Genomic DNA, 12962 nt, shown 5'->3' with positions numbered 1-12962 from the left:
TTGTCGTTTGGAGGCTTTAAAAGGTTTGTTCGTCTGAAGTCCACGTTTGCAGACAACATGAAAAAAAGTTAATTTTTGTAAAATGATTTGTTTTTACCCGGACATGTGACCTTTGTGCCTGGATAAGTGCAATCTAAATCCTTTTCCAAAGGAAAAGTGCCTCAAAAAGTGAATGTCGTTCCCTGCTTTATTCACAAACTATTTAATGTTTATCATGAGGAGCCAAGTTTCATGACTAAGTCAAAAGTGTCAGGAGATATGCTTTTCAAAGTTTGCATTTTGGACGATTGCAAGAGCGACACCATTGGCCCAACAAGTGAAACATTTCATCCACACTCTGCAACCACCTTGTCTAGGGGTAGTGAGGGCTGTCACAGATGAAAAATGGCTGGGTTATGGACGGCAGATGAGCGAGTGGTTGAGGAATTAATATGACCTGCAATAACAGATGATGGGGAAAGTGGGTTTACTGAACCATCATTTATTGAAAAAAAAAAAATAATAAAGTAAGACAGCACAAGACATGCAACAGGTTCTTGGGACTCATGTATTGCCAAAGAAAATAGAGCTGTCAGTTAAACGCGTTATTAACGGCGTTAACGCAAACCAAATTTAACGGCGTTCAAAAATGTAATGCGCGATTAACGCAATTATTTTATAAAAAAAAAAAAAAAAAAACTTTTTTTTTTTTTTTTTTCTTTGGCTCAAAACAAAGAAGCAGTAGCCTGACTGCTATGTTCAAATGACATTTGTTCAAAGCAGTCGTTTAATTGCACTATAGGCTCTTTTTTTGTATCGTCCTGTTTTGATCAGTGTATATGCCAATGTTGTTATCAATAAAAAATCATTTGCACAAGGCAAGCCGATGCACTTCACCATGTTGATAAGAGAATTAAAATGAGAAGAATTATGGGACAAAAAAATCAAGGGATATTTAGCATAGAAAAATAATTTGCGATTAATTAGAGTTAACTATGACATTAATGCGATTAATCACGATTAAATATTTTAATCGCTTGACAGCTCTAAAAATAACCAAACAAAACAGATTTAATTTGTTCATGGCAAGAGAATCATGATAGACCAGCGATGTTCCAAGCACTTGGACGGCACGCCTCTCCCAACTTTTCTCCCTTTCTTCCACTAGCTCTTCTTTGCAGGACACACCTGAGTCAGGACGAGATTGATCATGTTCTTGATGACGTCCGGGGGCGGGTGGAGATTGTGGGGGCTATGATGGGCTAAGGTCATCTCCCAGGCGTCCACAAACACAACAGCCAGGCCCATGAACATGTTCCTGAGAACCCTGTCGAGCTGCAGCGAGAACCAGTCGCTGTGGTTCAGGCTAAGCTCCTTGTCCAGGGCCCTTAAGTTAGCCGAGCGGATGACCACCAGGGTGCCGGGGCCCCGGGCCAGGAGCCGTTCCAGCGCCCGGCGGATGTGCCGCATGCGGCGTATGTATACCTCCACGGGGAAGGGGGTGAAGTGGGCCCAGAGGCTGAGGGCCACCACGGTGTTGGGGCCTCCAGGCAAGCGGTCCAGCTCGTTGGCCACGTAGCGGAGCTCGCTGGCGATGATGGTGGGGACGCTGATGGGTACGTTGTGACAGCGGTACTTCAACAGGATGTTGTGTTGACTGTCCACCGCCATCAAGGGCCCTGTCCACGATGTGCTGCGCAGGTTGAACTCTTTGGTTTGTAGGAGAGACGGAATGAACGAGCACATTGGAAATGATCAATGGGACATGAGGAATGGCCACAGATTCGTTGGCACAGAGAGAAGGGTGTCGGTGCTCACCTGGTACAAACGCTCTGAGGTACTCAAACCACTGCCTCATCGTGGAGTCTCCGTACATATTGATCACCTTGCCAGTCAGGCACTGGGTGATCGATTTGGCGTCAAACTGGCGAACAGGTGTTCCATCGAATGACCTCCAGGAGCCTTTGTAGTAATACCCAGAAGGATTGTACTGGACCGGCCCTGGCTCGATGCTGCGGTTTTCTAATTCTTGGTCATCTCGGATATAAGAATGACAAAAGTGTCACAAGATGAAATACATACAAGTGGGCACCACCACCACATAAGCAACCTCCTCCATTAAGTGTAGCAATGATTGTGTACCTATCTTCTTTGGAAGCACATCTATCCGATCAGGTCCTGACGCATGGACGACAACTTTGATGTTTACGAGGCTGTGAGTAATAAAAACAAACAAGGTTAAAGAACATTTCCGAAGTTATAAATGAAGGATAAAGCAGGGTTCAGCGCCTGACCTCTGAAAGAGCAGCGCTTCTTTGTGGGTGACGAGGTCATTAGTGTTGCCTCCCCTTTGATGGTTGATCCTGGTGTCACAGCTCAGCCGCTTGGGCTTCAAGCAGTACCAGGGCTCTCCGGTGTGGAGGTCTGTGTAGTTGCACAGCGGCTCCTGCGGCCGATTGTGCGGCAGGCACATGTTGCACACGGAGGTCTCAGACAGCTTGCCCGAGCGAAACAGACTCCGGAAGAAGAAGCGGTCGGACCGCTGCTCCCGGAGCCGCTGCAGCACGGCCACCGCCTCGCTGGAGTGCACCATGGTGATCGTCACCTGGGCCGGACCCTCCCACAGCAGGGGGAACAGCGCAGAGTAGGAGCCGTTGAGGTGGTCCACCACCGTGCCCGCCACTCCTGCCCCCAGCTCCGGGGAGTGCAGCCGTGCCACCAGGAAGTCCCCCCCGTAGTGCTTGGGACGGCCCTGGAAGTCCTGCATCTGGACCAGGGCCTCAAGCTGGTCCCCCACACGCCGCTCCCTCCCGCCCTTGGAGGGCAGAATGGTGAACAGGCTGTGGACGGGGTCACTGGTCTGGTTGAGGGACGTGGGGGCGGGGGGCTTGGGCCAGGCGATGGCATCGAGGAGGGCGCGGTCCTCCAGGGCTTCGTCGGGGGTGGGCTCCAGGTGGCTGCAGATGGTGTGGTTGTTGTACGGAGGGCGGGGCCCCTTCTGGGCTAAGGCAGGGTGGCGGCTGCTGTTCTGGGGCTGAAAAAGCATAGACGCGGTGTTGTAGCTCAGGTTCTGAGGAGGGCGAGAAGGGAGGTCCGGTTTAAAGTGAGGATGACTGTGGCATTGGATAGTTGTCTTGATAACTAAGGCACAAAACAATATAAACTCAGCACAAAAAGTAAGGAAATTTGTGTTTGGTTGATTATTTCTCTGTGGTAACAATGCTTTTCGGCAATAAATCTCATTCCGTTGGAAAGCCTGTTTAGTTCCATTTCAAATGGGGCCCCATTCGTAAGGAACATGCATTTGTTGGATGAGCAGCAGCGCTGAGTATGTGGGTTGCGCCCATGAAAAATTTGCCAAATCTTCAAACAGCTTATTTTGCTGTTGCTATTGACACTTGTTTTGAGCTTTTGGTACCCCCAGGTGCTGCCAATCAGGTGCCTGATTGGCTACTGATCGGCAACACCTGTGAGCATGGGCTCTTCTACTGTTAGTACAGCTACAGTCAGTAAGGCCCCGTTTACACGAAGGGAAAACGCCGATATTTCCACGCGGTTGGCGTCTCATTTACTTGAAAACACAGTTTTTATCACAGATGATTTCTAAAAAAGCATGGAGCTTTCTTTCATGCTTTTTTTTTTATGAGTGTCACATAGTCTGTGTCGTTTCACGTTGAAATCAACTCCATCTGAAATGGAAAAATTACTCAAGCAAACGACACAAAACATTACCAGACTCAACTTGCACTGGTTTCACCCAGGGAAAGATGGTTTCCCAGTCTTTATTGTAGCTGCATTTCCTCTTCTTAGGCCCCGTTTACACGAAGGGAAAACGCAGATATTTCCACGTGGTTTGGCCTCTCATTTACACGAAAACGCAGTTTTTGTCACAGAAAACGATCATTTCTAAAAACTCCTGCCAAAGTGGAGATTTCTGAAAACGCCGGTTATGTGTTGTCGTGTCAACGGGGAGAAACTGGGTTTTAGGTTCTGAAGCGTCACATTATGTGCCAGGAAATGCTTAACGTCATATGAGCGCCCTATGTTTACAGTTTGTTACAGGAAGACGCTCGTGTTATTCGTTGTTGTTGATTCTGAGGATTCTGATTGGCTTGCATGGCTTTATCCTTCTCCCTACTAGAGTTTAGATTCTCTGCCCGAGCCCGAGCCAATATTTCCCACCACTATACTCGCCTTTGATAAACGTTTTTTTTATTTTTTTTTATCATTGGTTTATTGGCCATATCTGAGGAGAAATCTATGCCATGAACAGAAATATTATAGGCCTTTATTACACGGGTCTTCTCAATGCCGTGGAACGCTCCGTTCACTTGCATGGGTAGTAGTACGGTGACTTGTCAAGCCCAGCGTCTTCCGTTGCTAAGCGACGTCACCGTCTTTGCGGACAAATAATTTCTCTGCTGATCAACACTAAGAGTGCTGGAAACGAATAAATTGTAAAAAGACACACGAAGAAGTTATTTTTTCGTTTTGGCAAGTAGCCGTTTAATATATAAGTAATATATAGTAATATATAAATAAGCCCCTTCAGGGCGAAGTAAGACACCTTCGCTGCACGTCGGTCGGTGTAGGCTACTGTTCGCCCTGTCGGGGCTTCTTTTCCCGATAATGACCGACGTTCTATACATTATCCCATCCATATATATTTAGCAGAGTAGGCCTAGTAACAAATGTGTACAAAGTTACATATGTATTAAAAAAAAAGTCGGGTTGAAATCGGGCTCGGGCTCATAATTACGGTTAATGTGTCGGGCCGGGCTCGGACAGAACGTGCACGGGCTCGGGCCGGGTCGGGCTTGATTTTCTGGGCCCGATCTAAGCTCTACTACCCTGCCGCACATACGTTTGGCATAGTTATAATGGCGCTCATGGCGTATTTATGAGTTTTGATGTAAACGACAACTTTTTTGAAAACGATGCTGTGTGCACAATGTTATTTTTGAAAACGGAGGGGGAGGAATATTTGTTTCTATAAATACCCTGCTACGTATAAACGTGGCCTTAGCCGTACGGGTAGTGCTTTCCTCTGTCTCGTTCTGCATGCCGATCTAACCTGAGTTGCATTGTTCCTTAACCTGCGTCTGCATCCAAGTTTGATTGACATGATCAGACAGACCGCCCCGTCCCCTGATGACAGGCCTCACTGCTGTCTCCGCGCACAACTATTTGATTTCAAGATTTATGGTAGCACCTTATATTAAGATACACATAATCACCATTAACTAGGTGCTTACCCATTAGTAACATAGTGGCCCTTTATTAGTCATGATTAGACACATGTTAATACCTTATTCTATATTACCTTATTTTACCCTTGCTACATTAATTAAGATTTAACCCAATATAACCTCCTAATTACTGTCTAACTACTGTAAATAAAGCCGTTATTGGATATGAGTAACAATGATAATAACCAAGGCATAATTTGGGCCCTGTAAAGGGCCAATAGCACAAGAACAGTCATTCCCTCTTTATTACTCTGAATTATTATAGTCTATTCTTATGGAATACAACGCAAAACTACAAGTGGTAATATTAACCGTATTAACTATTAATTAATTCTTAATAGACTTAATTAATAGTTAATAGTCTTGTCATCTATAATTTGTTTATAATTTAATCTATAAACAAAGTATAATTTATTCTTTCACGCTTAATTTTCATTGCTATTTGCAATGTAAATATCGAATTGTAAATATAACCCACTAAGAGATGTCCACTTCTTACTTTTATTTTATTTTTATTTTATTGTATTTTATTTATTTATTTATTTATTTAAAATCTTATCTTCTATGCTTGTAGGGTTAGCTTGTAGGGTATTTATATTTATATTGTATGGAGCACCTGGAACAACAATGGAACAACAATTTGCCCCCGGGGATCAATAAAGTATTTCTGATTCTGATCTGATTCTGATCTGGTCACCCTAGACAGGCATGTCTGTGCTTTCCGAACGTTTGTTCTCCACGGCAGATAACATCGTTAACAAAAAGAGAGCCGCACCTGATCCGGATCATGTTAATAGACTGGTTTTCCTAGCTAACAAAATAAAGGAATTAATTTATTGCGACATTATAGGCCTTACTCTTGCAGTCTCCTGTTTAGTTGGCACGTTATTGTTGCGCTGTGAAGTTCTAATTCAGTTTTCTTTTTCGCTCATTGCATAGCCAATTTTTTGGCTATGCATATATTTCATATTGATTAGTTGATAGCCTATTTCAAAGGTTATGGTTCCATATCAGTTCCAACTTAATTTTTCTCAAAAGTGACAGGCCTACTCTGCATAACGCTTTGAGTGCCCTAAAAAGTGCTATAAATTAAAAGAATGGCTTTTATTAAGGTGTATTTTGTATGTTTATTCAGTAGGGCCAGCAGCAAGTTGCAACACAAATATAATTAAGGACAGCAAATTGGATTATTCGACCTAAAAGCCCACTGATTCACTAGGGAATTGTAGTATTAAGCTAAATGCCACTTGGTAACACACACAATATGACCAATGCAACACTAACCTCCAGAGTGAGAATGTTGCGCAACAGGAAGCTGAGACCAGATAATGTGAGGAGAAGGAAGATGAGGGCAAGACTGGACAGACGTCGACACACGGGGTCCCCCTTCGGTTGCCCAGGGTTAGCTGCCGCTTCGTGTTTTTCGGTCAACATGGTGGTTGTGATGGTTGTAGGGTCAGAGCCTGTTTATGTGTCCAAATAAACAGGAAGTGCAGCTAGATGGTTTTGTTACCTGTCAATGACATCAGGGCCCATTAGCACAACATTTTACATTCAAATTCAGGTTGGGAATCATTTGAATATTGGTACATTCAACCGAGCTCTGTCACCAAGTTTCTTTTGTTGAGTAGCATTGACAAATTCATAATCTTAATATTATTTTGATATCATATTTAATGCATTTGCCATGTTTGAGTTTTTGGGTGAAGTAGTGGATTGTTTTGTGATCCAAGAATTTCTATGAAAGCACTATAACTCTTGCCCTCCCCTTGGATTTCTGTCACTGGTAAACAAACCCCCCAGTTATGAGCCCGACCCAAGCACGTTCCGTCCTTTATCTTATTTCAAGATCTCATGAAACTTAACTAGGTAGCCTTCTTCTCCACCATTCAGGTTGAGAGCCCTTACCCCCCTCGGTCTCTTTCGTAGTATTACTATTTTGTGCACAATTCAGTGTTAAGTTTCATCCTGATTGTAAAGATCAGGGGCCGTATTCACAAAGGATCTTAGGGCTTAAAGTAGGTCCTAACTGGCGAATTTAGGAGTAACTCCTAAAAATAATGGGCGTGTCACTCTTAAATTTAGGACTCCTAACTTTTTTCACTAAGAGCAATTCACAAAGTATTTTAGGACTAAAAGTAGCACCTAAGTCTAGGAGAGCTTAAAAGTTCTCAAGAGGACTCCTAACTCAGTAAGACCTATTCACAAAGAATCTTAAAATGCCTGCGAGACGAAATGTTAGGGTATTCAATTTATTGTGGAGTTAATGCACGATGCAATAACATCCCCGACTAACAGGAATAATCCGATTAGTCCCGAAATAAAATGTTATAAAAATTATAAATTATAAAAAAATATATATAACTTATAAAAAATAAAAATAATTGCGCCATCAAAAGACGTGTTCGTCAATAGGAAGAAAGTGCATTCCATCAACACGCAGGTTGTTTTTGATGCAAATGTTAACATAGCCTACTGGATGTTATTGCAAAGTGGCCTGGATCTTCAGCTTCCTATGATTCGCGCATTTTAATGGTGAGCGGTCTGAGGCAGCTTTTTGAGATGTACCAGTTGGGTGTCACTTGCTGGGTGACAGTGACTATCCATGCAAGACGTGGCTCTAGACACCCTACCTCAATCCACAACAGGGAGCACAGTTAAAGTGTAACATGTAAGTGATTACGCAGATTACGTATAGTCCTATGCGTAAAACACATCGTATTGGCTCTTTGCGAGCACACCAACATACACGAAATGTTCTGGAGAGAGGAATTGGGCAGATGAAAAGTCGGTTTCATGTCCTCCACGGCGAAATACGCCTCACCCCAGAGAGGGCAAGCACAGTAATCACTGTATGTGCCATTCTACACAACCTCTGCAAGCGGAGGAACATTCCACAGCCAGACGATGATGATGATGATGATGATGATGATGATGATGATGATGATGATGATGATGGCGATCAACATTACAAGGAATTTGGCCGTGTGGAACCGAGTGGACAGGCATTTAGGGATCACTTTGAAAACACATTTTAGGTAAACACCTTGGCACAAATCAGTCAACACTTGTGTAGTCCATAACATTTATTTTATTTTAAATTTTACGTATTTTTATTGTTTGCTTTCTCTCTCTCTTGAACGTGCAGGCTACAACGTCATTATCGTGGTCTGCACAAAATTGTCATCATGCGTGTATTCTGCTAACTGCACTATGACTACTTAATAGGAGTTCATTTCTAGCCTAGGCTATTTCCTTGTTTTTCGGTGATTTAGTGGGCTCGTCTGAACAACCAATCACCGAACTGACCGCTTCTAAACTCGTGCACGAGAATTGACGTAATCCATAGCTAGGCCTGTCGCGATATGCAATAAATCAATTAATTGTGCGATAAATTAAAATGAGCGATTATTTTTTGCCTGCCCAAATAATTTCCATTCGCATTTTTTTTAAATCATTGCTTTATTGGCCTAATCTGAGAAGAAATTTATGCCATAAACAGAAATATTATAGGCCTTTATTACACGGGTCTTCTCAATGCCGTGGAACGCTCCGTTCACTTGCATAGATGGTAGTCCGGTAACTTGTCAACCCCAGCGTCTTCGGTTGCTAAGCAACGTCAACGTCTTTGGCAGACTTTTTCTCTGCTGATCAACACTACGAATGCTGCTAACGAATAAATTGTAAAAAGACACACCATGTGAAGTTATTTATTCGTCTTGGGAAGTAGCCTTGTAATAAGCGGGATGATTTATAGAACTTCGCCGGTCATTATCTAAAATAAGCCCCTTCAGGGCGAAGCAAGACACCTCCGCTGCGCGTCGGCCGCCTGTTCGCCCTGTCGGGGCTTATTTTCCCGATAGGGACCGGTGTTATATGCATTGTATATATTTATATATATTATATATATTTAGCAGGGTAGGCCTAAGTAACAAATGTCGGGTTGAAATCGGGCTCCGGCTCATAATTACAGGGCACAACGAGTACCCCTCGTCAAGTGTCAGTCACTTGTTGCATTGTCTGTGTGGGAGGCGGAGCCCTGAGGCCTGTTTCAGGTAGCTGGTTTAACATACTCTGAGTTTAATCCTGCGCTCTGAGTTGGTTGACTCAGAGTTCAGGGTTGAAAAGCAACTCTGGGTTTTCGGTTTCAGAACAGGTGATCAGCGTTGGGTTAATCAACTCTGAGTATGTTAACTCTGGGTTGAGGGCGTGCCTGTTGACTATGAAGAGCCATCATCAATGGATCTCTGATAACATGATCAAACATGGACCAAAAGCGCAGATTACTTTTCCCCCACGGAATTGGAAATTCTAATGAACGCGTATGCCGAGCAGTTACCCATTTTCACAAATGGGTAACTGCTCCCGCGGCAGCAAGTGCGTGAGAGAGAGCTCGGCAGGAAATAGCTGAACAAGTCAATGCGTGAGTAAAATAAATTAGTAAAATAAAATAAAAATAAGAGGAAAGTTTAATATCTTCCACTTATTCAATATGTAATTTGTGTGTGTGTGTGTGTGTGTGTGTGTGTGTGTGTGTGTGTGTGTGTGTGTGTGTGTGTGTGTGTGTGTGTGTGTGTGTGTGTGTGTGTGTGTGTGTGTGTGTGTGTGTGTGTGTGTCAATTTACGCAGGAACAACCCGAGTTGCTCCAAGAGGACTTGGCAGCAAATGAAGATGAAGTACAAAAATATAGTTCAAACAGGTATCTAATGTTTAATTGAAATCAAATCAATTGTGCTGTTTTGCTCTACCTGCTCTACCTAATTTAACAGCTATATTCAACATGTGATGGGCCTATATTTAAGCAGTAAATGTAAATAGTATATTTCTCAGCCACCCCAACACTGCCAATATTTAATAGGAAGGCTTTAATAGAAGGCTACTCCTAGGCAAAATGCATGAAAATGTTACCCTAATATTCAGTAGGCGCTATTTTGAAGACATATATATATATATGTCTTCAAAATAGCGCTTACTGAATATTAGGGTAACATTTTCCTCCATTTTAGCAAATCGAAAAAAAGCAGAGCCCCGGCAGACTGGAGGGGGTCCACCTCTGCAGCCCTCACAGAGGCTGAGGAGATGGCCCTCAGCCAACAGAGTATGCGTCCTGTGGCTGAGGGCATCCCTGGGGGGAGCTCCTCTGATCCCCCCCACCCCCCAGGATAGAAGTGCCTTTATAAGAGGTTGGTTATTCAAAAAGCGCGTTGCAAATTAGATGGGGCAATATTCTGGCTCAAGTAATAATTGCACTGTCTAATCATCTTCTTCCAGTTACTGATGGCGTCATCGCCCTACTTGAACCAGATGCCCTCACCAACCTCCATGCAATTGTAACAATTCTTCACCTTCCGCAGATTATTAATAATGTCTTGGTAATTGCTGAACACAGCCGTTAATGTCATTACAGGAAGATGATGGAGAACATTGTCTGCGGCATTCGAAAAGGAAGAGGAAAGGCCTATTGAGGTTAACACCTTTTAAAAATAACCTCTAAAAGTTGATGATAGCGTTCTACAATTTAAAACTGACATCTACTTTCTCTCAAACAGGATGGAATCGAATCCAATGAGAGGCCATCCACTTCTAAATCACAGCTTGCCTCTTTAAGATTCTCCCTGGAATTATAATGAAACGCTCTACTTGGCAGTGTGAAATCCAATCTCATCTTTTGCATTCCTATAGCTTCCAGTCAAAGACTTATATAAAATCTATCTAGTAAAGCAAATACACAAAGCAGACTTGGAAATGGTCCACCTTAGGCAAAAGATGCAAAAGGATGCTTTGGAGTGTGTGTGTTAAAGTTAAAGGTGGGTGAGGTGCAAACTGGGATACTGTTCCCTGTTCTAAAAACATACCCAATATGAATGACTTTTTTTGTGCTTTCAGGAAATAAAGAAATCCTCATAAAAAGTAGATTGTCTTTATTAGAACACGGGCTGTGGTGGGACAAGTTATTTTGTTGAACAGTTTACTCAAAGGGTTTTATTCCAGTGAACAATGCAGACGATTATGCTGAGCATGTGCATGTAGAGAAGAAGCATCTGGTTAAAAGCAGTACCAGGGTATTTTCTGCCTTGCATTCTTCATATGCGTTTCTTGACTTGCAGCAGTAATAGGTCAGTGGTTAGTCAGCTACTCTGATCATGGGAAAGCCACAACGTTAAAGTGACTGTAGTACAGAGCGGGTGGGATGCACGGGGCGGATCATACTGCAAATGCGTTAATTGCATTAAAATAAAAATTAAACTTAAAGCATGCCCCCGGTGCGTTTGAGAGTAAACATGGGGGCTGAGAAGGTGGTCTAAATAAATGATAGATTGCGCTGAAAAACGATAGCGCTCGTGAAGAAAATTATCAGGAAAAGAAAGTATATCCAGCCGGGGTCTTAATAATCGTTCCTCACGGAGATTCCCTCTCGCAGCCTCTACGTCCGCAGGCTCTCGTAGAAAAGGACATGCCATTTCTAACACTTCCTTCTGTCGGAGAGCTGCCTTGCCTTATAGACAACAAACTCAGAGTAGGTCTAACCAACTCCCGAGCAGGTTAGACCCACGGCGTATGTTGCCGCAGCAACTAACTCTCGGTTGCGTTGAACCTGCTACCTGAAACGGAAAACCCAGAGTTTCCACTAACTCAGAGCGAACAAACTCGGGGTTGCCTCAAAACCAGCTACCTGAAACAGGGCTCTGGAGCAATCGTGTTTACATCCATTTTATTTAGTGTTTCAATTTTATTTATTGTTTTTGATGGTGTTTGGTTTTTATTCAAGAACATTTTTTGTTAATAATAGATTGTTTTTGGTTGTTTTGTTACTTGATTCTGGATATATATTAAATGTCCTCCAGACGTCCAGTTCCAGTGTTCTTTAAAAATAAAGGTTTATTGATTTTCGAAAGGGTGTACTTTATCATTATATTAGTTGAAAAACTGCAATATTATCGCTTATCGCAATAATTCCTGGGGCAATTAATCGCCCAGAAAAATTTGTTATCGTGACAGGCCTATCCATAGCAACGGTGCGTCACTCTTAGTTCATTCTTTGTGATTCATCCTTAGTAAGAGTAGGTCTCAGCGGCTTTGTGAATAACTTAGATAAAATGCTTTGTGATTACGGCCCCAGGTCTATTACTTATGTATAGATCGTTCTTTTGGTATGTTTTCAACAAGGTTGGTTAAGCACAGTAGAAGGAGAGTTTGCAGACTGGATGTATTTATATTTCAATAACAGTATAAAATCAAATAGAGATTACCTTAGTCTTACATGAAGAAGAAAAAAGGTATCAGATGCTGATCTTCTGCTGGAGGGAGCCGGCCACTTGGGTTCTTCTTCCTTTCCTCCTTCTTTGTCGTCTCACTCTGCCTTACGTGTTCTTATAGTAGTTGTACTGGATATCCGACATTCATCAGAATGTCGGATACTTGCATATTTAGTCTTCTTTTTCTCGACTTCCAGCATTCTTTCAGCATTCCCTTAATTTATGGCCTCTGTGCGCAAAGACAGGTTGGATTCCCGAGGCCCCTTTTACAGTAAACCACTTCACAATGAATGTTCAAATAACCCCCAGAGTTCAGTGCCCATCAGTCCCAACATTTAGAAACAGAATCGAAACGTCCAAGCGTGATTTGGGTCAGTGGGGATTTTGGGAGAGACTGGTGAAGGGCCTTTGTCTTGTGCCAAAGATCCACAGCGAATGAGGGTCGACTATCCCCAATGGCGAATGTCAGTGTAGGAC

General features: G+C 42.9%; 2 protein-coding genes and 1 long non-coding RNA gene across 5 annotated transcripts in view; 2 read left to right on the top strand and 1 right to left on the bottom strand.

Moving 5' to 3' along the window:
- The window catches only part of srr (serine racemase), a 133940-nt gene that overhangs the window by 42055 nt on the left and 78923 nt on the right, over positions 1-12962 (top strand). The gene's annotated exons all lie outside the window — the stretch shown is intronic.
- LOC115532255 (NXPE family member 3-like) lies at positions 908-12597 on the bottom strand. 3 transcript variants are annotated; one of them, XM_030341911.1, is made up of 6 exons: positions 12480-12597; positions 6513-6691; positions 2274-3049; positions 2122-2192; positions 1798-2016; positions 908-1688 (listed from the first exon to the last, which is right to left on the bottom strand). In XM_030341911.1, the coding sequence occupies exons 2-6, from the start codon at positions 6660-6662 to the stop codon at positions 1144-1146; spliced, it is 1761 nt and encodes a 586-aa protein (XP_030197771.1). In that variant the 5' UTR covers positions 6663-6691; positions 12480-12597; the 3' UTR covers positions 908-1143. The 3 variants fall into 3 exon arrangements, with proteins under 3 accessions (XP_030197771.1, XP_030197770.1, XP_030197769.1); XM_030341910.1 differs by having other exon boundaries at positions 911-1688; positions 6513-6741; positions 12491-12593; XM_030341909.1 differs by having other exon boundaries at positions 924-1688; positions 6513-6741; positions 12480-12596.
- LOC115532277 (uncharacterized) lies at positions 10507-11108 on the top strand. The gene is made up of 3 exons (XR_003974006.1): positions 10507-10559; positions 10637-10695; positions 10779-11108. It is a non-coding gene; the product is annotated as an uncharacterized LOC115532277 (long non-coding RNA).

This window comes from Gadus morhua, chromosome 19 (genome assembly GCF_902167405.1).
Source record: "Gadus morhua chromosome 19, gadMor3.0, whole genome shotgun sequence".
Taxonomy (NCBI): domain Eukaryota; kingdom Metazoa; phylum Chordata; class Actinopteri; order Gadiformes; family Gadidae; genus Gadus; species Gadus morhua.
This window is presented reverse-complemented; position numbering and strand designations above follow the sequence as displayed.

Excerpts from the sequence above, each read along its gene's own strand:
- LOC115532255 (XM_030341911.1), bottom strand. The coding sequence starts at position 6,662 with ATGTTGACCGAAAAACACGAAGCGGCAGCTAACCCTGGGCAACCGAAG. Across the intron at positions 3,050-6,512 it reads GCAACATTCTCACTCTGGAG|AACCTGAGCTACAACACCGC; the intron begins GTTAGTGTTGCA and ends CGCCCTCCTCAG. Across the intron at positions 2,017-2,121 it reads TGTGCTTCCAAAGAAGATAG|ATGACCAAGAATTAGAAAAC; the intron begins GTACACAATCAT and ends CTTATATCCGAG.